Source organism: Scyliorhinus torazame, chromosome 12, assembly GCF_047496885.1.
Source record: "Scyliorhinus torazame isolate Kashiwa2021f chromosome 12, sScyTor2.1, whole genome shotgun sequence".
Lineage (NCBI taxonomy): Eukaryota > Metazoa > Chordata > Chondrichthyes > Carcharhiniformes > Scyliorhinidae > Scyliorhinus > Scyliorhinus torazame.
In genome coordinates, this window is record NC_092718.1 from 48786619 (window position 1) to 48814339 (window position 27721).

Here is a 27721-nt window from a genome sequence, read left to right on the forward strand (position 1 = left end):
ATGGTGATGTTCCCATGCCTCCTGCTACTCTTGCTCTTCTCGGTCAAGGACGAGGTGGAGGGTTTGGAAGCTGCTGTTGAAGAAGCTTTGGTGAGTGGCTACCTTCATCTGTAACAGGCCACCTAATTAATCATGAGGTTTTTTTTGTGTTTATTCTAATTGTGTCATCAGTGTCAGCTCATCAACGCCACCATCACCCTGAATCCCCACAATCTGCCAAATATCAGGGGCTGGATTCTCTGATTCTGGGGCTATGCCCCCACACCGGCATGGGAACAATAAAAACAGGTGGAAAACGGCCACCGATTCCCCTTTTGATGGGGGCTAGCAGGAAGGCAGCGTAGAGCACACAGCTCTAGTTGCCGATAAGCCCTGGAGCATTGTCGGGTCCGTGGCTATGCATATGCATGGCGGCGGCCGGCAGCAGCTAGGCCGTGCAACAATGGGGCGGCTGCTCACAGAGCCGGCCCGTGAAATAGTCCCCCCCCTGAGGTCGTCTCGCACGCCCCAGACCACCCCCGCCCCCCCAGTGCCCCCAGCTGCTAATGAAGCCCCCCATGCCCACGGATCGGCCCTCCTCCGACTGTGGCGGCGCTAGACTGATTCCCAGCCGCCACGCCAAGTTCCCGACGGATGGGACCACATGTGTCCCGTGCCATTGGGAACTCGGCCTGTCGAGAAGGAGCATCTGAGGGCGGACTTCGGGCAATGTCCTGAGGCCGTCGATACATGGCGTGGCATACTCTCCGAGTGCGCAGCTTTGAAGTGGGCGGAGCATCGCGAAAGCGGCGCCGCCCCCAATTTGGTCGGGAACTTTGATTCTCCAGCCGATCGCCGAATGAGATTTTGGCATCGGCGACCGGAGAATCCAGCCCCAGAGTTTCCTTTCTTCACGGTGGCAATGTGTGGAACTCCTGCAACAAAGAAAGAGTCAAAGCACACTGATGTGAGGACTAGTTTGTTTATCAATGTGAGAGAAGGGTAAAGGGTAATCTGAGGAGGTCTTTCAAGTTATGAAACAATTTGATTGGGTAGATGTAAGACCATAAGACCATAAGACATAGGAGCGGAAGTAAGGCCATTCGGCCCATCGAGTCCACTCCACCATTCAATCATTGGCTGATTTCAACTCCATTTACCTGCTCTCTCTCCATAGCCCTTAATTCCTCGAGAAGTGTAGTGAAGGTGTTTCCACTTCTGAGGGAGTCCTAAACTAGAGGAAAGTGGCACAATAGTTAGCACTGCTGCCTCACAGTGCCAGGGACCCGGGTTCAATTCCGACCTTGGGGAGGTCTGTCTGTGCAGAGTTTACACTTTCTCCCCGTGTCTGCATGGGTTTCCTCTGGGTACAGCGGTTTCTTCCCACACTCCACAAGATCTGTAGGTTAGATGAATTTGTCATGATAAAATTGCCCTTAGTGTCCAAAGGTGTATAGCTTAGGTGGGGCTCTGGCGATGGGGCAGGGGATTGTGCTCAAATGGGTGCTCTTTCAGAGGTCGGTGTAGGCTTGATGGGCTGAATGGCCACCTTATGATTCTATGAAAAACTCAACAACGAATTCACGAGCAGTCACTTACCCAGAGATAGAGGGCGGGATTCTCTGACCCTCCATGCTGAAATCGTGGCCGGCGCGGGGGCGGAGAATAGCCGTTCACGCCGGAAATCCGGTGGGACACCGCATCCACAGACCCGCCAGTCCCACGCGCGTGGTCGACGCGGCGCCGGTCGGGGGCCGTTGGAACAGGCCCCCGCGGCGATTCTCCGCAGTCGACCGACCGAACTCCCACCGGCATGGTTTACATGTGGTGCTACCTACTGGAAGCTGGGACCCGCGACTGCGGTAGCGGTCCTGGTGGGGGTTATCTGACTCAGGCGGTGTGGGTCTCAGCGGTGTCCAGGCCCACGATCGGGGGCCACCGATCGGCAGGCCATCGCGATCTGGGAGGGACCTGCCTTCCTCCGTGCGGGCCTGCTGTGTGGCTCCACCATGTCGACGGCGCCCACGCGAGGTGGGCCGCCGCACGCATTCACGGACCCGCTTGTGGCCGCCGTGTGCATGCGCGGCCGGGCGGTCTGGCTAGCAGGGCCCCGCCGGCAGCCAGAGCTGCAGGATGCATGCCGGGGCTCTGCTAGCCTCTGGAAAATGGAGAATCACACTGGACCTTCGAGGAAAAAGTCCAGAGTAATTCTCACCCGTTTTCCGGCGGGTGTGGGGCTTAGTCCCCGGAAGGGAGAATCCCACCCAGAAAGTCAAACTTTCAGGAACATGGAGGAGATGGGGCAGATAACATGGATATGCATTGGGGAAACTCGATAAGTACATGAGGGAGAAATAAGTCAAAAGGACTTGCTGATAGAGTCGAATGAAGTAAGAAGTGACAAGGCTTGTCTGGAGCATAAACACTAACGTAGACTATTTGGACAAAATAGCCTGTTTCTGTGCTATCAGTTCTATGTAATATATATCACAGAAAAGGTTAAGTGCAGCTGTAAAAAGAAAAAGTGCTGAAAACCATGTGGACTGTATGCTGCTCATCCCTGGACAGGAAGAGTTTGACCACACACATCATTCATCCTGTGGTGCCTTACAGCATCGCGCCAGAGAGCTTCATGTACACACGCATTGATTTAAGAAATGAATTAAATCCAAGTATGTTCTTTTTTTTTAAAAAAAGCAAGTTAAACTATTTAACCCTGAAATCATTTAATATGACTTGCCAGACATAAATTAATTCTTTTGCTGTAATTCATTCAAATCTGACCGATCATTATTTAAATGATTTCACTTCAAAATAATCATAGCCCTGTAGTATTAGCTTTGCGTGTTGGAATCCTAGAATCCCTATAGTGCAGAAGAAGGCCATTCGCCCCTGTCTGCACCGCCCTCCAAAGGAGCTCCCTACCCATGTCCACTGTCTAGTCCACCCTACCCTATACCTGTAACCTAACCTGCACATTCCTGGACAATTTTAACAAGGCCAATCTGCCTAAACTGCACACATTTGGACTGTGGGGGGAAACGGGAGCACCCGAAGGAAACCCACGCTGACACGGGAAGAATGTTCAAACACCACACAGGCAGTCACCCGGAATCAAACCTGGAATTGAATCTGGGTCCCTGGCACTGTGTGGCAGCAGTGCTAACCACTGTGCCACAGTGCTGCTTCCTACACCTTTATTTATTGACAACAAAATCAGTTTGCGGTATCATCTGACATCTGGTAATTTTGTCGAAATTTGTAAGCTTTTCTCAAAAAAGAATGATATCTGTGACAATGTACATTAAGGTGCTGATATCAAAGCCTGCAAATAGCCCCTTATTCAATATTAATATTTGTAAGCTCCATTCACAAGTGGGTGTAAGATATTCCAAATAGATCTGAAAAAGCAGAATTATTAAGGGAGTTTCTACGAGGTTGAAGTTGCATGCTTTCCATAATAATGTACTGATGCACGATCAATCACTACTGAAGTGAAATTGTAGTCCATCTGAAGGCTTTAATGAACAAGTAGTTACCCCAGCAGCTCCGGTACAGAATGACTGCTGTGGGTGAAACACAGACTCCTATGCTCCGCGTACTGGGCGGAACCAGCAGGCAGGTTCTACCACTCATACTACAGTATAAGGTACATCCCACCTAGATACCACAATACCCCTAATATAGCCTACCACATGTACTTACTGATTATGTTATGTTATAATGATATAATACCTTGGACATATTTACAGTACAAAACATAAAGCACCAATCGCTCATGAGGGATTGGGTAATCATGTTGTGGGTTTATTTATTAAGACTAAGCACATGACAATAGTTATACATGGATCTAAAGATTGGAGGCATCAGAGCTGTGTGTGTTCTGTTCAAAGCAAAAGTGAAGCGATGTCTGGATCATGTGATGCATCATGTTGATATCCTATTATAACAGATCAGAGCATCCAAAATGGATGGAAGTCAAGTGTTTTAGCCCATGATCTAAAGCACCAGGACTGTGTTGAGTATCCCTTTAGCTACAAGAATGTACATTTTGACGCTTGCCCAGCAGATTGAAGATTGGGCCCCAATTTCAATCAGGCTTTAGAGTTGGGTTTCTCCTCATAGGAGAGGGTGTCAGTGGGTGGCACAATGGTTAACACTGCTGCCTCACAGCGCCAGGGACCCGGGTTCGATTCCAACCTTGGGTGACTGTGTGGAATTTGCACATTCTCCTGTGTCTGTGTGGGTTTCCTCCGGGTGCTCCGGTTTCCTCCCACATTCCAAAGATGTGCAGGTTAGGTGGCTTGGCCATGCTAACCTGCCCCTTAGTGTCCAAAGTTAAGTGAGATTCCGGGGATAGGGTGGGGGAGTTCTAGGTAGGGTGCTCTTTTGGAGGGTCCGTGCAGACTCGATGGGCTGAATGGCCTCCTTCTGCACTGGAGGGATTCTATTTTTTCAATGATTTTTGTTTTACAAATTTAGAGTAGCCAATTATTTTTCTTTCTCCAATTAAGGGGCAAATTAGCATGGCAAATCCAGCTAAGCAGCACATCTTTGGGATGTGGGGGTGAAACCCACGCAGACACGGGGAGAATGTGCAAACTCCATACGGACAGTGACCCAGGGCCGGGGTTCGAACCCGGGTCCTCAGCGCTGCAGTCCCAGTGCTAACCACTGCGCCACATGCCACCCTCTATGATTTCAATGATGACTGGTGAGAGATTCCACATCACTCATTTGCACTGTTTGTTAAATAAATATTCACATATTTGATTTGTCTGCGATATCGCTCTCCCATGTCCAAGAAGAAAATTACAGCTAAGAGAGAGGAGGGGACAAAGGAAGAGGAGGGAATGGAGGATAAAGAAAAGCAGATAGAATTTTTATTAATAGCCATTGGCTGCAATTGAATGAGAACAATGTTTCCATGATTAAGCATTTTTGGGAAAGTTGAAGTGCTCACCTATCCCACACATGTGTTGTTATATTGTAATTGCTGTATTCTCTATACAGAAAGCTCTGAAAGAAATATAGTATGAGAAGGTTAAAGCTTGCATAAGTTTTCCATTTCACTAAGTTGATAGAAGGATTAGAGATGTATATACTGGTCAATGCTGGAAACTTTGGCAAATATACAAAACTGTTATACCACTGAGCTGATTCTGGCATTATTGTCTCTTAATTCAAAAGCTTGGCTTAGCATAAGCTCAGAGATCATAAGTTTAAATAGCTCATTGAGCAGGCTGCAGTAACAAGTAATATTTTTGATCCAAGTCACATTTTGCAAAGAACGACTCATGCATTTAATTTTATGCAGTGATAATCATGAGGACGATCCTCCATTTATATTGCATCCTCTCACATCCTTAGGATATCCCAGAACAGTTAATAACCAACTAATTACTAATTGAAGTGTAGTCACCGTTCTTATAAAGGCAAATACAGCAGCCTATTTATGCACAGCAAGGGCCCACATACAGCAAATAAGATGAATGAACAGTTAGCCTGTTTTATTGGTGCTCAAAAAAAGCTTTTAAAGAAGAAACCCATGGGATCTTTTATGGCTATTCGAACAGCGAGCAGCATTCGGTTTAACAGCTCACTTAAAAGACCAAAAACACTGTTGCAGAGTTCTTCAGAAGTGGAGAGGTAGGCAATCAGATGAATTGGCTGAAGGTGGAACAAAGATTAGATGCTCAAATGGGAAGGTAGGAATTTTAAGAGGTCTTTGCAACCAGGAACTGGAACAATAATGTGGAGTGAGTACAGAAGCTAGTTCCAGAGGGTGTGGCAATGTGGCGAAGCAGTCGTTAGAATAAGAGAAGTCCAGAGGCAGAAATATGGAGGAAACGGGTTAGAATACATGGATGCAGGGGATTGTCAGATCCCAAATTCTTTTCCCTCAGAAACTTAAATTATTCATATTTTGATTCCTGCATTAACAGGAAATGGTAAGTTCCAGCCGATCTTTGTTCAAAAATAAGCAGGCACAGAGATGACACCCGTTTCTAATGACTCTCATCTTCTCACAAGAACCCTTTTGTTAATTTATGTGGAAACATTGCTCTGTGAGCAATCTGTGAGCTCTGTGCTGAACAGGCTCTCTCTTGAAGCCCAGATGCTGAATGATAGGTGGATGATTCAGGAAAAAAACGATTTCCTCTGGTAGACAATCCAGACCAAGAGGGCATGACCTTAAAATTAGACCAAAGTCATTTAGGAGTGAAATCAGGAAGTACTTTTTCATGCAATGGGTAAATCTGGAATTCCCTCCTCCAGAATGCTGTGCGTGTTGAACCAATTGAAATTTTTCAGACTAATCTGATGAGATTTTTGTCAGCTAAGCATATTTAGGGATATGGAGCAAAGGTGGGAAAAACCATGTCGAGGATCAGCCATGATCTAATTGTGAACTAAAACAGAAATGGAAAAAAACTATTTTGCTTTTATTTAATTGTGAATGGCTGGACTCTTGTTCCTATGATGAAGTAATGAGTGGACGAGGATAGTGGGTTGAGGGATTGGAAATCCCACCCTGTGACTTCTCGCCTCCTGGCGGCATTAATTCACTTTATCTCAAAGCTGTCCAACAGGGGTCCAGAGTTTCATTTCATGACTTTTTTCTATATGCCGTGCATCCGCCAACAATTACAGACACCTCCCAGACATTCAGGGCTTCTCACAACACTGTTCACGCCACTTGCTTAGATCCACACTCAACCCCATGCATTGCTGTATTCACAGCCTCGGCCTCTCTCTCTTCATCAGCACCAGCTCCCTGTCTTAAAGCTGTCCTGATTCGTAGTGCCATTTCATCTCTTTTTGGCTCATTGCGAAGGATTCTTTTGAGTCCCTGATGCCCCGAATTGTGAACTCCCAGGGGAGGACGGGGAAGCTTCGCTGGATTGACATAACTGAATGCTGATCGGAAGAGCAGGATGATTTTGACCTTTGGAGACAGTAGCAGGAAGCATGCACACTAATAGATGCCCCCACCCCCTCTCCTCGTTCCCCACTCCTTCCAGCCTCCCATGAATTTAAACGGCTTAACTAAGCTTACAGAATTTAACAAGCTTAAAAACCTTTCCTTCCCGCATCACACTTTATTTTAGTGAAATCATAGTGCTCTGATCTGCAGACTGTAAACCCCTTTACTTACTCATGTGCTGGGGTGCTTTGGAATAAGCTATTGTAAGACTTTGTTGGAGGTCTAAAAGGATATCAAAAGAATATTGTGTGATTTAACTTTGAACAGAAGCACTGCACACAATGCCAAATCTATTCTGTGTTGCATGTTCTTTTGGATGAATGGTATTTTTGCCCACATAATTACAGCTAATTATACCGGTCTCACCATATTGAAAATCAGTTTTTCCAAATGCTCCATTGCTTTCCCCTCTATGCTGCATCCTGTGGTACCAATGGAGATGACAAAGGGTTCAGCAGAAGGCAGTTTAGCAGGAAGCGAATAAAGACCACAATTTGGGATCAGGAATGAGGGTATGACTTTAAAGACAGTCAGGCCTTTGTTAACCCACCAATGCTAAAATGATCAAAAATACAGTCTCAACGTTTTTATTGAGGGCTTTCAGATGTCTGTACAGCAGTTCTATCTATTTGGCCCAGAAAACAACAAAACTACTCTTAAAGTCGTGACAAACCGAGTCCAAACAGTTCATTGTTACAAACAGTCGCTTAAGGGCAGCACGGTAGCACAAGTGGCGAGCTCTGTGGTTTCACAGCGCCAGGGTACCAGGTTCGATTCTCCACTGGGACACTCTGCGGAGTCTGCACGTTCCCCCCGTGTCTGCGTGGGTTTCCTCTGGGTGCTCCGGTTTCCCCCCACAGTCCAAAGATGTGCAGGTATATGGATTGGCCATGAAATTACCCTTAGTGTCCAAAAAGGTTAGGAGGGGTTATTGGGTTACGTGGATGGGGTGGAAGTGAGGGCTTACGTGGGTCGGTGCAGACTCGATGGGCCGAATGGCCTCCTTCTGCACTGTATGTTCTGTGTTCTATGTTAATCGCCAGGCAGTGCCATCCTGGCGAATACATGGAATGTTGGTTACTGTGAAGTTTCATTCTAACATTTTAAATTCGGTATCAATGATTTTGACACATGACCTGGTTAAAGTGTTTTCAATGCTTGTAATTTCCACAATATTATGTGAATGAAAAAGGGCATTGATGGCAGACAGAAAGGCAGGGAAACCTTACTGCAAAAAAAGTCACATTTCTTTATGGCCATCGCCAGCGTGTTCACACGCTGCCTGATTGCAAGATCACATTGATCTTACACATTGGTACATAGGTGCTGTTGACAAGGTTGCATTGGCTAGATTATGTTGTGTATCATGATTCATGTTGGCTGATCCTGGAATGGGGTAACGTTGAGATAGAGGGGGAGGGACATGAAGAAGCCAGTCAACTAAAGAAACAGGTTTGTATCAGATTGATTATTGTCCAGTTTAGCATTTGGGAAAAGCTTTTTAACAAAGGTTTTATGGTCCCATTGATCAACCCGTGAGAAGGGTGTTTGGAAAGGAGACTGAATTGCAATATTTCTCCATACATAAGGTTGGATTCTCCGGACCTCCCGCCGCATGTTTCGAGCCTATCACTGGTGCCAAGATTCTGTCCTGCTGCTGCTTGTCAATGAAATTTCCGATTGTAGCCATCCATGCCACTTGGAAACCCACAGGCAGGATCACTGCCAGCGGGAACAGAGAATCCCAACAGCCGGAGAATTCTGGCCATAGGGCATGATTTAATGGAAATTAAATAGAGTCCCATGTCGAGTGCGCTTAACTGGGTGTTTCCCGGTGTTGTCCCCGCTATTAAACGGGACTCTGCTTCATTTTTGGGCCTCATCAAAAGCAGCATGGTGGCGCAGTGGGTTAGCCCTGATGCCTCATGGCGCTGAGGTCCCAGGTTCGATCCCGGCTCTGGGCCACTGTCCATGTGGAGTTTGCACATTCTCACTGTGTTTGCGTGGGTTTCGCCCCCACAACCCAAAGATTGGATTGGCCACGCTAAATTGCCCCTTAATTGGAAAAAATGAATTGGGTACTGTAAATTAAAAAAAAGAAATTTGGGGCCTCGCCGAGGAATGACCCCCCCCCCCCCCCCAAGGTCACACTTAGTCCCATTTCCTGCACTAACGAGATCCGCAGGATGAGATTGGGGCACCATTTTTAAATGGTGCTCTCATCTCTAGAACCACCCCCCCGCAGCCTCCGGACCCCCCCCAATGCCACAACTCACCAATAAGAGGGCCATTGATCCCCCTATACCCAACCTTATAAGGGCACTGCACCCCCTGGTCAGTTCCCCAGAACAGTTATGATGCCACCTGGGCACCTTGACACTGCTACCCGGTGGCATCAGGTGTGGCATTGTATCACCCGGTCCAGGGTCTCCTGATGGCCTGGGAGACCTCCCCCCCACCCAAGTGCTGGTATGCCTAGTCCACATTTGTGGAAACCAGTGCTAAATGGTGCCCCTCAGAGTCTCCAAGGCGTGGCTATTAAGTACCGGGCACTGTGTAGATCCGGCATAGACATATTCAAGTGAGACTAACGATCCTCAATGGACAGGATCCAGATCACGACACTGCCCGAGATCTCGTAAAATCCTGTGAGGCGTGACGAGGCCGGTAAATCTCACGAGAGGTCTTTTGTGTGATTTACCGGCCTTGTTGCGTGTACCGAGTGGGGCACGGCGAAGCTGATTGATCATGCTTATAGTTTTTCAGACCGGTATACCTTGCCTGTATGGGCTATATTTGATGTGCCCATGCCGAGCCTGTTTTCGGTGGGTAGGAGGGATCTCGTAAAATTGTGAGGAGGGGGGTGTTAACAACACCTTCTTGCTCACCCCCAGAACACGGTAGCTTTTAAATAAATAAGTAAGGGTCAATTGAACTTGTTAACAAGCCATCCAACTGCACACTCCCCATCCCCACCCTTTTCCCCTCCCCATAATATGCAGCCCTATGTTTTATGCATGTCTTGTGAGTTACCTTCAGTTTATCAAAGTTGCTGCCTGACAAATGTACTGCATAGTTTGATTGGGCCATCCTGTGTCATCCTTGGGCAGCACGGTGGCACAGTGGTTAGCACTGTTGCCTCACAGATTCAGGGTCACGGGTTCAATTCCGGCCTCGAGTGACTGTGTCGAGTTTGCACTTTCTCCCCTTGTCTGCGTGGGTTTCCTCCGGGCGCTCTGGTTCACTCCCACAGTCCAAAGATGTGCAGGTTAGGTGGACTGGACATGCTAAATTGCCCCTGAGTGTCCAAAAGGTTCGGTGGGGTTACTGGGTTACGGGGATAGGGAGAGGGGTGGGTTTAAGTCGGGTGCCCTTTCCAAGGGCCAGTGCAGATTTGATGGGCCGAATGGCCTCCTTCTGCACTGTAAATTCTATGACAGATATTTTATAGTTTAGGAGGTGCACATCAACAATGCATTTAATTAGCACTTTTAGCATTGTTCACAGGAGCATTATCAACACAATCTGACACTGAGCAAAATAAGGAGATGTTTGAACGAGTGACCAATGGCTTGGTCAAAGATGGTTTGAAGGAGTAAAGGCAGAGAGAAGTTTAGAAAGGGATTGCCTGAGCCTAGTGTATAGGCAGCTGAAGTCACAGCTGCGATTAGCGGAACCCATTAAGGACGGCACAGTGGCACAGTGGCTAGCACTGCTGCCTCACAGCACCAGGGACCCGGGTTCAATTTCGGCCTTGGGTGACTGTCTATGTGGAGTTTGCACATTCTCCCCGTCCGTGTCTGATTGGGTTTCCTCTGGGTGCTCCGGTTTCCTCCCACAGTCCAAAGATATGCAGGTGAGGTGGATTGGCCATGCTAAAACTGTCCCTTAGTGTGCGGGTTAGGTGGAGTTATGGGGATAGGGTGGGCAGTAGGCCTAGGTAGGGTGGATTACAGTCTGAAAGTTGCATTAAACCAGCCTGGGATCCAAGCCTGTCAATCAGACTGATGTCTGGGTAGGCATCCTATCAAGAACGAAAGACACTGTCTGGTATCAAAACCCTCACAGCATGCAGAGAAACGTAGACTTCACTGTTACCTGAACTTAACTCTTTCCCATCACTCAAAATCTACAATGATTTCTTGGTCTAAAATGTCTAGATCTCTTTCGCACTCATCCATAGCTATTTCAACACTATTTATGGAGCACATATGTTCCCCATTTTTTCCTTTCCCTGTGCAATATTTTGCACTTGTCAATATTAAATCAGCCATTGTTCAGCCCACTCACTGTTTTGGTCATTTCTGACTTGCCTCCTTTGATTGCACTGCCCCTACTCAGTGCATCAACATTCTTGCGCTGTGTTTCTGAATCCAAGTTATTGATGTCAATTAGAAACAGCAGTGATACCCACACCGGTCTCAAAGCAGGGTACCCCACTCAGTGCTTCCTCCACACAGGCTTTACTGTTATTTCCTACCCTGTACTTTATAGACTGTGGAATATGTGGACAATTGTGCACTGTGTGCCTCTGATTTGGACCTCTATCCAGTCCTTCTCATCATCAAATAACCTGTTTCTCATTCTGACTTTTACTGTTGCACTAACGCCAAGACTGTAGATATTTAGTAAGCTGCGCATTTGTAAGATCATGAAATTGGTTGTGTTTTCATTATATAACGTTTCGATTTTCTTGTAAAATTGTCCTAACATCTTTCTTTCGCGAACTATTGGAAACACCAAGGGTGGGATTCCCTGATCCCCCAGCCGGGTTTTTCTCAGCGGCACACCATTCGATGATGGCAGGCTTCTCTACTCCCGCCATTTGTCAATAGGGTTTCTATTTGAAGCCACCCCACGTCGTTGGGAATCCCGCCACCAGCACACGGTGCGCCAAATTCTCTGTGCTCGCTAGCAGCCGTAGAAGGGCGGATTTGGAGAATCCCAGCCTTGAAAATAAAATGTAATATAATACCAAAATTCATTGACTACCCATAATCTGTGCTCCTTTGTATATCACTAAAGGAGTTAAGGTGAAATTTCTGAACACATGGTGCTACATTCTCAGTGTGTGTGTTTCACTCAGTTTCAAATCATTGCCAGGGCCAAGCAGACAGCGCGCAAATCGACTGGAGGGAAAGCTCCTCACAAACAGCTGGCTGTCAAAGTTGCCCGGAAGAGAGCTTCAGCCACAGGCGGAGTGACGAAGCCTCATCACTATAGACCCGGCACTGTGGCTCTGAGGGAGATCCGCCACTACCAGAAATCCACTGAGCTACTGATCCACAAACTGCCCTTGCAGAGCCTGGTGCGAGAGATCGCCATGGACTTCAAGACAGACCTGTGCTTCCAGAGCTCGGCTGTCATGGCCCTGCTGGAGGCCAGCGAGGCTTCCCTGGTGGGTTCTTTGAGGACACCAACCTGTACACCTTCCACGCCAAGCGAGTGACTATCATGCCCAAAGACTTCCGCTGGCCCGCCGCATCCATGGGAACGCACCTAAAACCTGGCATCGGCACAAAATGCAACAAAGGCTCTTTTAAGAGCCAGCATCTCTGTCAGGAAAAGAATACCCAGTTATCTCCTCCTTACGTATTTGGCATGGATCTATTGTGGACCAGCGCGTATTTAATTTCTGAATTCTCCATCAGTGAAACGAATAGGCGCCTGAGTGTGGTGACTGGGGGATGTTAATTTAAGCCTACTTGTGACACTAATGAAGATTATTATTACATGTTCCAGTGACAATGCTTACCAACATGGTAATCAAATTGAATGAAGGAAGGAATAGTGTCAAGGGGATGTTTCAACCCTTGTATTGCTTAGTACTGACCTTTGGGAGATATTGAGTAGAAAAGGTGCCCACTGTGGGGAAAGGGCAAATTGAAGAAATCATCTTGGTCAATAATAAAATGGCCTTATGCCTGGAAGGAAGTCACCGTTCCCCCTCCCATTCCAAAAGGGTTATGGCTCTGAGCGTAAGTGTTTAAACCTCTTTAGCTGTTGGGGCCACTGGACGTTGCAAAATTTGGAAGTTCCCCTTGCAGCATTCATCTTTGCCCAGGCAACTAAATCACCCCAGGAGAACCGTGTATATTTAAGGAAATATTTGTGAAACCTTTATTTCCTTTATTCTTCCATATTGTCGAGTTTTACAGTTATCGAGGTTGAAAATTCTGTGCTGCAAAAAAAGAACAGATAACACTGAACAGAACAAATAATAAAATTGAAGATTAATTTGTTATACAGTAGCATGATCTTAGACATTAGAAAGGAAAATAGCTGCCTTGACAGTGGGACGAGTGCCCACCATTTCCCTCACTGTCGTCCTTACAGCATTACAGAGGTTGTCTCTAATTTGTAGTTTTAAAATATAAACCATGTTAAAAAGAGTTCACTGAATAACTGGCATGCATTTCCCATTCTTCTGAAAAAAAAATCTTGAGTTACGACTCCCCCAGTCAATACAGTATCTCTTTAAGGACTGCCAGTAACTGGCCAACGAGTCAAAGATGGAATGATTCTCACAAGCTTTCAATCTCCAACACAGTTTCACATCGTCGCAATGCACACGCCCCTTTGCTGATCTTTTTAGAAAGCTTCTATCAGGATATTCAAAAATAATATATTCCAGAGATTGTCTCGTCCACAGTATTCATTATCCATCACATTCCTGTTGTTCTGCTGCTTTATACTGGAACAGACTGCCTGCTGGGCACCTGCTGGAAGGAAGGTTTGTTCAGTGGATTATGCATTCCATTTTTAACCTGTATTTGATACGTTGTTGCAGCTGACCTGGTCTATTTAACAACATCCAAATGCATGTCATCAAGGACCAGCTGAAAACATAAAGTAGGTTCTCAAATGACTCGACGCCCAGGTCAAACCAAATGAAATAATAAAATCCAAATGGTTTCATCTCATTTTCCGTCAGCCTAGCTCATACATAAACCTGGAGCTCTCAGTACCTTTAGGTTTTATCGCAGCCACTAAGCCTCATTTAAGACAAGAATTCTTCCTGTTGCCTACCTTTTGAAAGATTAAAAAAAAGATATGGACGCCAGGGGCGTCATTCTCCGACCCCCCGCCGGGTCGGAGAATGGCCGTTGGCCGCCGTGAATCCCGCCCCCGCCGAAGTCTCCGCTCCCGGAGATTGGGCGGGGGCGGGAATCCGGCCGCGCCGGTTGGCGGGACCCCCCGCTGGATTCTCCGGCCCGGATGGGCCGAAGTCCCGCCCAGGAATTGCCTGTCCCGCCGGCGTAAATCAAACCTGGTATTTACCGGCGGGACCAGGCGGCGTGGGCGGGCTCCGGGGTCCTGGGGGGGGCGCGGGGTGATCTGACCCCGGGGGGTGCCCCCACGGTGGCCTGGCCCGCGATCGGGGCCCACCGATCCGCGGGCGGGCCTGAGCCGTGGGGGCACTCTTTCCCTTCCGCCTCCGCCACGGCCTCCACCATGGCAGAGGCGGAAGTGACTCTCCCCACTGCGCATGCGCGGGAAACTGACAGCGGCCGCTGACGCTCCCGCGCATGCGCTGGGAAACTGACAGCGGCCGCTGACGCTCCCGCGCATGCGCCGCATTTCCGCGCCAGCTGGCGGGGCAACAAACGCCATTTCCGCCAGCTGGCGGGGCGGAAATCCCTCCGGCGTCGGCCTAGCCCCTCAATGTTGGGGCTAGGCCGCCAAAGATGCGGAGACTTCCGCACCTTTTTGCCGGCGCGATGCCCGTCTGATTTGCGCCGGCTTTGGCGCCAGCCGGCGGGCATCCCGCCGTTGGGGGAGAATTTTGCCCCATATGTTTGAGCAAACTCTTCAATCTTTTAAATACTTCTTTGAATACGTCTATAAATATTTGCTGTTCAAAGTGAGTGTTTCTCTTTTCTTCATATTTGGTTTTTAGTGAACTTTGTAAAAACAAAAGGTAAAACAACATAGTTTTATTGATGTTCCTTTATAGATATGTAGCCATTGATACAATGGAGGTCTTGTGACACAATGGTAGTGCCCCTACCTCTGGTCCAGAAGAGCCGTGTTCTATAGTTCAACATCAGGGGCGTCATTCTCCGACCCCCCAGAGGAGCGGAGAATGGCCGTTGGCCGCCGTGAATCCCGCCCCCGCCGGTTGCCGAAGTCTCCGAAGGGAGAAAAGTCGGCGGGGCGTTAGTGTCGCTGCTGCCGTCGGAGAATGTCACGGGTCTGCGCAAGGCAGCCGTTTTTCGACCTGCCGATATTCTCCCTTCCGGATGGGCCGAAGTCCCGTCGATGTGATGACCGTTCACGTCGACGTAGATTAAACCTCCTTTTCATCGGCGTGACCCTGTGCTCCAGGGTCACGCCGACCAGCGTGGAGGTGAGTGACGGCCTGGGGGGTTGGCTCTGGGCAGGCGATGGCGTGGCCGCAGTCTGAATGCGTGAGGAGAGGTGTGTCTCGGGTTGTGTGTGGTTGTGCGGCGGGGGGGGGGGGGGGTGGTGGTTAGAGTAGGCTGGGCTCCGGGGGTGTGCCGGGAGGAATTCCATGCCTGGGAGGGAGATGGGAGGGGGTCCGTGCCGGGGAGGGGGATGGAGGGTCCGTGCCGTGGAGGGGGATGGGAGGTCCGTGCCGGGGTGGAGGTTGGGGGGGGGTCCGTACCGGGGAGGGGGATGGGGGGTCCATGTCGGGGAGGGGGATGGGGGGGGGTCCGTGCCGGGGAGGGGGATGGGGGGGTCCGTGCCGGGGTGGAGGTTGGGGGGGGGTCCGTGCCGGGGAGGGGGATGGGGGGTCCGTGTCGGGGTGGAGGTTGGGGGGGGGGTCCGTGCCGGGGAGGGGGATGGGGGGTCCGTGCCGGGGAGGGGGATGGGGGGTCCGTGCCGGGGAGGGGAATGGGGAGGTCCGTGCCGGGGAGGGGGATGGGGGGTCCGTGCCGGGGAGGGGAATGGGGAGGTCCGTGCCGGGGAGGGGGATGGGGGGTCCGTGCCGGGGTGGAGGTTGGGGGGGGGGGTCCGTGCCGGGGTGGAGGTTGGGGGGGGTCCGTGCCGGGGTGGAGGTTGGGGGTGGGTCCGTGCCGGGGTGGAGGTTGGGAGGGAGGTCCGTGCCGGGGTGGAGGTTGGGGGGGGGTCCGTGTCGGGGAGGGGGATGGGGGGGTCCGTGCCGGGGAGGGGGATGGGGGGTCCGTGCCGAGGTGGAGGTTGGGGGGGGGGTCCGTGCCAGGGGATGGGGGGTCCGTGTCGGGGAGGGGGATGGGGGGGGTCCGTGCCGGGGAGGGGGATGGGGGGTCCATGTCTATGTTGCCCTGGATGAGGAGGAGGAGGAGGAGGAGGAGGAGCGTGCCAGAAAGGCGGCGCAGGCTGCCGCAGAGGGACAGGCGGCAGCCGCCCAGGCTGGAGGGACACCTGACCGACAGGACGAGGAGAGGGAGGAGGACGTCGCGGCCCCATGGCTACGGAGGCACCCGAGGGCGCCCCGTGTGTACCGGCCCCGGCAGTCATACAAGGACCTCACGGACCGGGAATGCAGGAGGAGACTCCGGATGAGGCGAGAAACCGTGGCACACATCTGCCACCTGCTGGCACACCTGTCACCGCGTGGCACTGGCGGGGGACACCCTCTCCCCGTGTCCGTCAAGGTTACGGTGGCCCTGAACTTTTATGCAACGGGGTCATTCCAGGCACCGAGTGGGGACCTGTCCGGCATATCGCAGACATCGGTGCATCGGTGCATCCGGGCAGTGACAGATGCCCTATATGCCATGGCGCAGCGCTACATCCGCTTCCCCGTGGACCGGGCCAGCCAAGATGCCCGGGCCTTGGGCGTCTCTGCCGTGGCCGGGTTCCCCATGGTCCAGGGCGCGATCGATGGGATGCACGTCGCCGTGCGGCCACCTGCAGAGAACAGGGCCGTGTTCACCAACAGGAAGGGGACCTATTCGATGAACATACAGGTGGTCTGCGACCACCGCATGATGATCCTGCACATCTGCGCCCGTTACCCAGGCAGTGTACACGACTCATACGTGTTGTCGCGGTCATCCATCCCCGGCATGTACAAGGGTCGCCATCCCCGGCTGAGGGGCTGGTTGCTGGGTGACAGGGGCTACCTATTGCGATCGTGGCTGATGACACCTATACGGAAGCCACGCAATGAGGTGGAGAACCGCTACAATGATGCCCATGTAGCGACAAGGGGAGTGATAGAGAGGTGCTTTGGCATGCTGAAGATGCGTTTCAGGTGCCTGGACCTCTCTGGGGGCGCCCTCCAGTATCGGTCAGATAGGGTCGGCCGCATCATTGTGGTGTGCTGCGTCCTGCACAACATAGCCCAGCAGAGGGGCGATGTGCCGCAGGCAGAGGAGGGCGGAGTGGAGGAGCAGCAGGAAGAGGCGCAGTCCTCCCCAGATGAGGGGGATGGGGGTAATGGTCAGGGCAGACGGGGTAGACACAGGCGGGTGGCTGTCCACCATTACCGGCTGGCCCAGCGGGCACGGGACAGACTGATAGCCGCCCGCTTCACTGACTAGGTGGGCGTGGGAATCGGGTAGTATGGCCACAGACCGCACACCATGGCAACAGCCGACCACCCACACCCCCCACCCATCCACCCACCCAGCACCCTCACCCCCCTCCCCAACCCCACCCACCCCACACGCAAGCACACCACCCCCCCCCATTGCCGATCCACCTGCGGCACAACGGGCCGGGCTCACACAGTTGCGGGTGGACGCGTGTCTATTGCAGGCCATGGAGGACGATGACAACCCACCCTGCGGTGAGCTCCTGGCTCTACATCGTTGGACTATGTCTGACCCATGGCCACAGTACCAACATCCACCCGGACCATCCCTGCATGCGGCTGTGACACTGCAGCGCACGGTCCCGTCCTCTGCCCGGGGGATGTTGATGGCGGCCCAGGGGGAAGGAGGCAGACTCACCTGGGGCTGAGGTAAGACCACCCATCACACACACACTTGCGCTCAACGTACATGACACCCCCGCACGCTTTGAACAGAGCACAAAGGCAGCTTCTGTAGGTGTAACATTGACTTTAATAACCAAAGGAATTCATGCACGTGCCCTAGCCCCTAAAACTCATCCGTGCCCTGCACCCGTGCCAACTTACTCAGTGTCTAATTGTTTGGCCTTACGGGCCCTTTGACTACGTCTACGTGGTTCCCCAGACGGTACAACAGAACTGGAGGTGGACTCCTGTGATTCCTGCCCTCTGACACTGGATCCCTTTGGCGGCCGTTTCCTGGGGCGTCCTGGCCTAGATGGGCCAGGCTGCGGCCCGGGCGACTGGGATGGCGAGCTGCCAGCCTGTCCTTACCCGTTGCCCACCCGATGCACCTGGGACGGAAGGGGGGGAGTCCGAGGTGTCGCGGTGTACCGGGACCTCCCCTACAGGGGGAGCCGGGACGGACCACACCACCTCCTCCTCCCTCGGGGTGCCGATGGCCCCCAGGCCTCTACATGGGTGGGGGATGCGAACGGACTGGCCATCCGACGCCGCCCCGACATCTGGCGCTGCCAGTCCTGGAGGCCCATGCTGGTATCGACAGGGGTCTGCAGGTTTGCAGCCATGGAGCCCAGGGGGTTGGCAAACCCTGTCTGTGACAGTGCGACGCCGGCTCGCACATGGCCACTGGCGCCAATGCCCTCAGCGATGGCCTGCAGAGACTGGGCCATGGCCTGCTGAGACTGGGCCATGGCCTGCAGAGACTGGGCTATGGCCTGCTGAGACTGGGCCATGGCCTGCTGAGACTGGGCCATGGCCTGCAGAGACTGGGCTATGGCGTTGAGCGCCTCTGCCATCTGGCGCTGGCACTGGCTCATGGCCTCCTGTGAGAGGGCAGCCATGTCCTGGGCCACAGACGCCGCCTGCACGGAAAGCCCCAGGCCTCGCAAACCGTTCCCCATGTCTGACACCGTCGCACCCATTGCCTCCACCACGGACGCCACCCGTGCGGTGTCACCCTAGGTGGCACGCATGACCGGCACTACTCCCAGCTCCTGGACGCGGGTGGACTCCTCCACCTGCGACTGCAGCCACTGCAAGCCGCCCGTCACCCTCTTCGCTCGTCTCCGGGTCGGTGGTTGCATCGGATCTATGTGTGGGTGTGGTAACTCCAGGAACCCGGGATCCATCTGGGCGGCAGATGTTCGCTTGGGCTGGGCTGCCCTCTGACCGCCCGGCCCCTCTGCTGCTCCTACCTCCACCTGCTGTACCGGGACGGCTGCGTTGTGCGCACCAGTGAGTGTACCAGGCGCCTCATCACTAAAGTGCCCAACCAAGGTGAGTGTTTCTGCGATGGTGGAGGGTGTTGGTGACAGCAGTGGCGTTGTGTCGTGCTCTTCGTCCCACTCTGAGTCCATGGCACTTTGGGGTGGGGATTCGTCTCCACCCATCCACTCTGAGTCACTGTCCGGTATTTCGTCTTCCTGGGTAGTGTTGTCCCGGGTAGGGGTGTCCTGGGCAGTGCTGTCCCGGGTAGTGGTGTCCTGGGTAGTGGTGTCCTGGGTAGTGGTGTCCTGGCTCGGATGTGACGGGGGCCTGTGGCTGCCCCCCTCGTCGCTGGGTGGTCGCTCCCGCACGTGACGGGGGTGTCGTCTCCCTGTTGCTCCAGGTCTCTCCGTCTCCCGTGGTGTGCGAGGGGCATCCTGCGGGCGTCGCATGCTGGAGGGTCCGGGTCTCTCTGTCTCCCATGGCCTCCGAGGGGCATCCTGCGGGCGTCGCATGCTGGAGGGTCCGGGTCTCTCCGTCTCCCGTGGCCTCCGAGGGGCATCCTGCGGGCGTCGCATGCTGGAGGGTCCGTGTCTCTCCGTCTCCCGTGGCCGCCGAAGGGCATCCTGCGGGCGGTCTGCATCTGCGGGGATGGGTGCCTGGACGTTTGGTCCTGCGATACACAATGAAGCATGCATGGTTAGACATCAGGCAGTGAGCAGGTGATATGGGGGAGGGGGATATAGGGGAGGGGGGATATGGGGATGGGCTGTCGGTGGCTCACTTGCTACTACGCTTCCGACCTCTGCATCAGCAACCTCCCGGTCGCCAGGTCTGCCAGTCAGTTCCAGGGCCCTTTCCTCGTGTTCGGTCAGTGGCCTCTCATCAGCGGGGCCTCCTCCAGTCCTCACATGCTCCCTATTGTTGTGTGCGCGCTTATCCTGTGGGGGGGGGGGGGGGGATGGCAGGGGTAAAAGGCAACACTGTTAGGCAGGTATATGAATGCACGCCATCGGTTGCGCGTGCATTGCAGAGGTTAAGGTTAGGGCTGGATTCACTTAGGGATATGGGGGATATGGGGGAGGGGGGGATATGGGGGAGGGGGGATATGGGGGAGGCTCACCCTGCCTGCTCTGACGAGGTCGTTCACCTTCTTGTGGCACTGGGTGCCTGTCCGTGGTGTCAGGGCCGCAGCGGTGACGGCCTCTGCCACTTCCCTCCACAGACGCCGGCTGTGGCGTGGGGCAACTCTGCGGCCGTGCCCGGGATACAGGGCGTCCCTCCTGTGCTCCATCGCGTCCAGGAGCGCCTCCACATCCTGTGACTCGAACCTCGTGGCTGAGCGCCGGCCAGCCATCCAGTCGGGTGTTCCGGTCGGGTGGGGGGGAGCAGCGTGGCCTTATGAGCCGTCACGCCGTGCGGCGCGTATGACGCTGCACGGCGTGAACCACTGCACAAGCGCGGATCCCGTTACGTCGCTGCTAGCCCATTTCGGGCCGGAGACTTTCGACCCATTTTTCCGACGTGACACAAGTCGGATTTGCACCGTTTTTTGCGCCGAACGGCGGACTTTCCGCCGATAACGGAGAATTTCGCCCCAGAACTTGATGGCTGTGGAAGGAGTATTCAAAACTTGGTTCAACGGGCTGATAATCAACTCAGGAACCTTACCCACCACTTCTCCAAAGGGAAAGACGGTGTGAGTGTGAAAATGCGCTAAAAAAAACTGATACAATTTACCAATGATGTGAATCTCCTCGACAGTTCAGAAAAAAGCGGTGATTAAACCTAATTCTGTTTTGTTTTTTTTGTCTGCGTTGCGTCAGTCATTAAGATTATCGTTGCTTATGTTTACTGAGGTTCAACATACATGTAGTAATTTAGTTATTTCTGATGAGGCATGTCTGGCGGTGGTAAACAACAGACATGGGGAAAGATATTTTTCATGGCTCAATGAAATCAGAACCATATTATAGAAAGAATGGGTTGCATCAATGTAATCGTTACCCCTATTTTCACCCATAAAATATCAGCCAAAGAATCAACTCAAAAATAGAATGGGTGGAAACTTTGGCCAGCGGGATTTTCCTTCCTCCCGAAGTCAATGGCCTTTTGAATGGCTCTCCGCATTTTCCGCCCCCTCTTCCTCTGTGATGGGGGTCAAAAAATTCAGCCATCATCCGTAAATTTGCAGGCAGGACATTTTAGTGAACAAATTCTACATTAAAATTTTGGTTTCTTATAAAAATTGTGTCTTTAGATCTCAAAAAACTGTTTGTGAGAAGTTCTCCAGAAATGTATCCTGATAATTCCTGGGAACTTGCTTTACACTGGCAATTACTTTTGTGGCCGATAGTCATTTCTGTTCTTTCAAGGTTTTTAAAAAACATTCCTTATTGACATTCATTCTGAGAAGTCTGGTGATTTCTGGAGACACAAGTTGCATGTATTCGAACAACTGCACAGAGTTTAACCCTTCAAGTGGAACTGAGACAGCATAGGAACTTTGCCAAACTAATGCTAAGCAATGAACTAGGATCTGCACACACACTCTTGCACAGTCAGAATAAATGTATTCGATTTTGGAGTGTATGGGCGCGATTCAACAAAAACATTTCAAAGTATGCTTTTGGGCCCGTTTGGCGGAGTGTTTCACGACGGCCGCATTGGTGAGATTGCAGCTCATATTCAACAACACTTAGTGCCAAAAATGAGCGCCCATGAGAGTTTCACCATTACTGGCTGACTCACCATCTGACTTGCACATCAGCACCTCGCTGCTCACGAGGGAGAGCTGGTTTTAAATGCTGCCTCACCACTCGCTCTCAATCAGCACACAAGCATGACAGCACGCAGACCTGCTCCCGACAATCCGTTAAGGCTTCCATCCCGGGACCCTCAAATCCTCCAAGCTCTATCACCCTTATGTGTCCCACAAGACCATAAGAACATAAGACATCGGAGCAGAATTAGGCCACTCGGCCCATCGAGTCTGCTCTGCCATTCAATCATGGTTCATATTTTTCTTATCCCCATTTTCCTGCCTTCTCCCCACAGGTTCTGATCCCTTTATTAATCAAGAACCTATCTATCGCTGTATTTTTAAAAAATATAAATTTAGTGTACACAATTCATTTTTTTCCAATTAAGGGGCAATTTAGCATGGCCAATACACTTAGCCTGCACATCTTTTGGGTTGTGGGGGCAAAACTCAGGCAAACACGGGGAGAATGTGCAAACTCCACACGGACAGTGACCCAGAGCCAGGATCGAACCTGGGACCTCAGCGCCGCAAGGCAACAGGGCTAACCCACTGCGCCACCGTGCTTCCCTACCTGTCTCTGTCTTAAACACACTCAGTGATTTGGTCTCCACAGCCTTCTGCAGAAAAGAGTTCCACAGATTCACCACCTTCTGGCTGAAGAAATTCCTCCTCTTCTCTGTTTTAAAGGATCGTCCCTTTAGTCTGAGATTGTGTCCTCTGGTTCTAGTTTTTCCTACAAGTGGAAACATCCTCTCACATCCACTCTATCCAGGCCTCGCCGTATCCTGTAGGTTTCAATAAGATCCCCCCTTATCTTTCTAAACTTCAACGAGCACAGACCCAGAGTCCTCAACCGTTCCTCATACGAAAAGCTGTTCATTCCACCTTTGTCAGAATGCCATCCAGCGAGCCAGTTGTGCTGGCAAACCTTGTTCTGCACATACACCCCTGGCCATATCAGGAGCCCCTAGACCCCAGACCTGGGAACAGTAGGGAGTCCATGCTCAGCTGCCCTCCGCCCATCCACACACTTACCCTTTTGTTGCGGGAAGATCCATAGTGGAGATGCAAGTGTTTGGTTGTTGGCAGCTCCCTCTATGGTGCTGATACTTCCAGAATTCAGGCACGCTGTTCAAGCATCGAAGTTTGCTGGAGATCTAACTCATTAATCCTCCTCTGATACATGGCATGCACACCCTCGAGGTAGCACTTGAGAGTTCAGGGGCGTCATTCTCCGACCCCCCGCCGGGTCGGAGAATGGCCGTTGGCCGCCGTGAATCCCGCCCCCGCCCCCGCCGAAGTCTCCGGTACCAGAGATTGGGCGGGGGCGGGAATCGGGTCGCGCCGGTTGGCGGGACCCCCCGCTGGATTCTCCGGCCCGGATGGGCCGAAGTCCCGCCCAGAAATTGCCTGTCCCGCCGGCGTAAATCAAACCTGGTATTTACCGGCGGGACCAGGCGGCGTGGGCGGGCTCCGGGGTCCTGGGGGGGGGACGCAGGGCGATTTGACCCCGGGGGGTGCCCCCACGGTGGCCTGGTCCGCGATCGGGGCCCACCGATTCGCGGGGGGGCCTGTGCCGTGGGGGCACTCTTTCCCTTCCGCCTCCGCTACGGCCTCCACCATGGCGGAGGCGGAAGAGACTCTCCCCACTGCGCATGCGCGGGAAACTGACAGCGGCCGCTGACGCTACTGCGCATGCGCCGGGAAACTGTCAGCGGCCGCTGACGCTCCCGCGCATGCGCCGCATTTCCGCGCCAGCTGGCGGGGCAACAAACGCCATTTCCGCCAGCTGGCGGGGCGGAAATCCCTCCGGTGTCGGCCTAGCCCTTCAATGTTGGGGCTAGGCCGCCAAAGATGCGGAGCATTCCGCACCTTTGGGCCGGCGCGATGCCCGTCTGATTGGCGCCGTGTTTGGCACCAGTCGGCGGACATCGCGCCGTTGGGGGAGAATTTCGCCCCTGGAGTGTGAAGTGCTTTTACAACTAACAAGGCTAATTCCTCATTTGAAATAGCCTTCAGCTGTGAAGCTAGAGGCTGCTCACAGTCAGAGGGTGTGTAATTGAATTTTAGGATAGAAGCTGCAGCAGGGCTCTGCCCTGGAAGAGTCAGGTAGGACAGATAGGCTGCAGCTGGGATTCCGCTGTTATGGGTCTTCACAATATATAAAGATGGCTTGAAGGCCTCACAGATGCAAAGCCCCTCACCCCCCAGGCTCAGGGACGACTCTCGACCTGTAATGCTTCAGCCCTCCGACCAAGCCCAACCGTCTGAATGGTCCCCAAAGCACTGGGGCCATATGCCGGATAATGGAAAGGGCTACTCACCTCCCCAATTCCCCTCAGCAGCCATTGCGCCAGCTTCCTGTTTTTGAAAAGGAGTACTAAAAGATGCCCGCGTGACTTCCCGATGGGGAGTTGGGTAATTCCCGGGAGACCGCTGCATTCGACTTCAATCTCATTAATGAGATTGACATGAATGCAAATGAGGGTCTAATGATTTTCTCGCTAATTTTGGGTGTGATCCAGAATTCGCCAACGGGAACGGGCCGGGTGAATCGTAAAATGGTTTACATCCGGTGTGAATCTCGATTTTGCTCTCTCCCGCTATTCACCCAGCATGCCCAGATCAACGCTGGGCTCAACGTGGTCGCTGAATCGCACCCGAGTGCAATGCATATTTTCTTTACACATGTCTAACATATTTGTTTCGGACATTAATTATTGGTAAAAAATTTACTGACTCATAAGATTTGATTTTACAAGGGTTCAAATCTAATTTATTCATATCTGGCACTCAGTTGAAATCTTTCTCTTACTAGTGAGGTAAAAATAGATGTATGAATGTGTGTTTCTCTCCCTCCTAATTGTATTGGTCTTAAACAAAATAATTTTAAACACTCGCAAGCTAATTCCCATTGATTGTGAGCCAACAGCACTGAATCTCTCACCCTCACTCAGAGAGGCCACAGAAATGGCTGAGGTGGGAGATGTCTTGATGGCAGGGCAAGGACAGGGCAGTTGACGTTGAGCTCAAAGAGCAAGGACAGGGCAGAGATGAGTAAGTTTTACTTTGCAATTGTATCTCACAATCCACATGATTTGGGAAGGCTTCACCTTAAAGCTGGGCACAGAAATAAAGGAGAAATTCCAGACATTGAGATCCTATAACCTGACAAACAGCAGCAATACCACAATATGTTCTCGGCTACTACTTGTAGGACTGATTGATTCATTTTAAAAGTTGATTGCTTAAATAGAAAATGCCAGGCTTTGATCATTTAAATTACAGCAAATCATATAAGTGTTGAATTAGCTATGGAAGGTGATATGGTACGATAAGAAAATTAGTCCTTATCAGAGAATTGCCATCTGTATCCCTCGGTAAGTGATTTTTCTTTTGTGGGATGCTAACCGTCACTGCGTACATTAATTTCAAATGCAGCAAGTATTTCAAATTGACCTAACTGACAACCTCCCAGACCCGTGGTATGTTTGAACAGCGTTAAGCAGAATGTAATTTTATGTGCAGCCAACGTATGGGAGCAAAAAAGCAAACTGAAACTTCCAAATCCAAACTGGTGGATTGTTGTATAGGATTAGAAATAGTTAATCTTCAATGCATTCCAAGAAAATGGATTAATTCATGCTGGTGATCCCCTCTGCTTCTGATTGCATTAGTGCCGAATTAAAAACATTTACTTTTCTGAACTTTCCTTTATTTTGTTTATTGGTAGAGTCACAGCTGTTTCCTCAGGCCATAATACTTTCCTCAAATATGTACTGTTCTCATGCCCCAAATCCTGAAGGGCTCTCTCCATTTGATCGTTTCTCCAAAAAAAATGATAATTTGCACTACAGTTTAAACTGTTAAAACTCCCTTTTTCCCAGCGTACCTTTCTATGCACATTTCCATCTCCTGAGAACATTGTGTGCCTTTCTTCTGAAACACATTTCAGCGGGAATGTCATCCCAGGCCTGTTGAGGTGTGGATGCTAATTATCATTTCTGTGGGGGCAACGATCTTTACTCAATTCTTTACTCAGACATTATTCAGGCTCACAGACACGTGAGAAATGAGGAAGGCGGTCACACAGATTCAGTCCACTTTGTGTGGTCCAAACCCATAGATGTTTGCCCTATATAAGATGATACATACTCTAATTAGAATTGTAGGTAAAATGACAAGTCATTTACTCACCTAGACACCTTGGCCGGGATTCTCCGACCCCGCGCCGGGTCGGAGAATCGCCGGAGAGGCGCGAGAATCGCGCAACACTGCTCTGACAACGGCCCGCCGATTCTCCGCCGCCGTTTCTCGGGTGCCCGCGGGATTGCCGCCGCGCCGGATGGGAGCCATTGAAAGTACCCCTCCCCCCCTGGTGATTCTCCGGGCCGAGATGGGCCGAGTGCCCGCCGGGTTCGGCTGAGACCTGCCGGCGTAGGTTACATATGCTCCTACCCAGCGGGACCTCGGAGTTCTGCCTGCAGGGGCTGTCCTGGTGGGGGGACGGGGGGATCCTTCACAGTGGCCTGGCCCGCAATCGGGGCCTACCGATCGACGGGCAGGCTAGTTCCATGGGGGGCATCTGTTGCTCCCCGCCAAGTCCCTGTAGGGCTCCGCCATATTGCCCGGGGGCCGGCGTGGAGACGGGAATCCACGCGCATGCACGGAATCACACCGGCCATCGCATGCATGGGCGAACTCGCGCCGGCTGTGGCACGCATGCGCAAAGCATGCGCCTGCCGTAGCGCGCATGCGCAAACATGCGCCGGCCGTGGCCTGCTGGGTTTCGGGCGCCGGAGCTGCGGACACCACTCCGCCGCCTTACTAGCCCCCTAGGAAGGGGTGAATACCTGGACATGGAGGCCCGTTGACACCGGAGTGGTTCGCGCTGCTTTTCACGCCGGCGTCAGAACTTGACCGCGGGATTGGCGAATCTCGGCCCTTGTATAGGCTTTTCAAATTTGTCTGTTCTTTTTTTTTATAAATTTAGAGTACCCAATTCATTTTTTCCAATCAAGGACCAATTTAGCGTGGCCAATCCACCTCCCCTGCACATCTTTCGGGTTGTGGGGGCGAAACCCACGCAGACATGGGTAGAATGTGCTATCTCCACACGGACTGTGACCCAGGGTCAGATTCGAACCTCGGACCTCGGCGGCGTGAGGCAGCAGTGATCACCACTGCCCCACCATGCTGCCCCAAATTTGTCTGCTCTAACTTACCTTTTCAACTCCAATCTTGAATACAAATCCAGTAGTGACTGTTCGCGCAAGGACATATAATGCGTTTAGATGACATTTTTCAGATCTCTATTTTAACTAAAACATTAACCCATTTAAAATAAACAGGTTGATGTCTTTGTTGAAACAGTTGGCACAGGAATGTCATACAAAGTGTCATATGTTCATGCACTAACATTGAAAACTGTCAACTCCAGATTAAGCAATAAAATTAAAGACAATAGAGGTGATTCTGCGATCTGATACTCCCATTGGGAGTATCTAGAGCATCTTGCATCATTGCTAAATTTAACTGTGACCAGATTAGAGCGATCAGTATTAGTTACAATTCTAAATTTGGTTCCTGGTAATCTATGTGCAATGTAGAAGAAATAGGAATGTTAAATTAGCCAGAGGTTTTGTTACTGTAATCATAATCCTGGGAAACCCATTAATCTTTACAGAAGAAAAATGAAAAAGTTCACATCAATTGAATTCATAGCTTGTACCTGGTCTGCTTTGAAAAGCAAAATGGCCCTTGCACAATTTATCAATCCCTCAAGCGGTAATGATTT

At 51.5% G+C, this 27721-nt stretch overlaps 1 protein-coding gene across 1 annotated transcript; it reads left to right on the forward strand.

The window, feature by feature from the left end:
* LOC140387325 (histone H3-like) lies at positions 1-27410 on the forward strand. The gene is made up of 4 exons (XM_072470252.1): positions 1-90; positions 5925-5930; positions 12036-12365; positions 27276-27410. Exons 1-4 carry the CDS (start codon positions 1-3, stop codon positions 27408-27410), a joined length of 561 nt encoding a protein of 186 aa, XP_072326353.1.
* Positions 27411-27721: the final 311 nt, after the last annotated feature.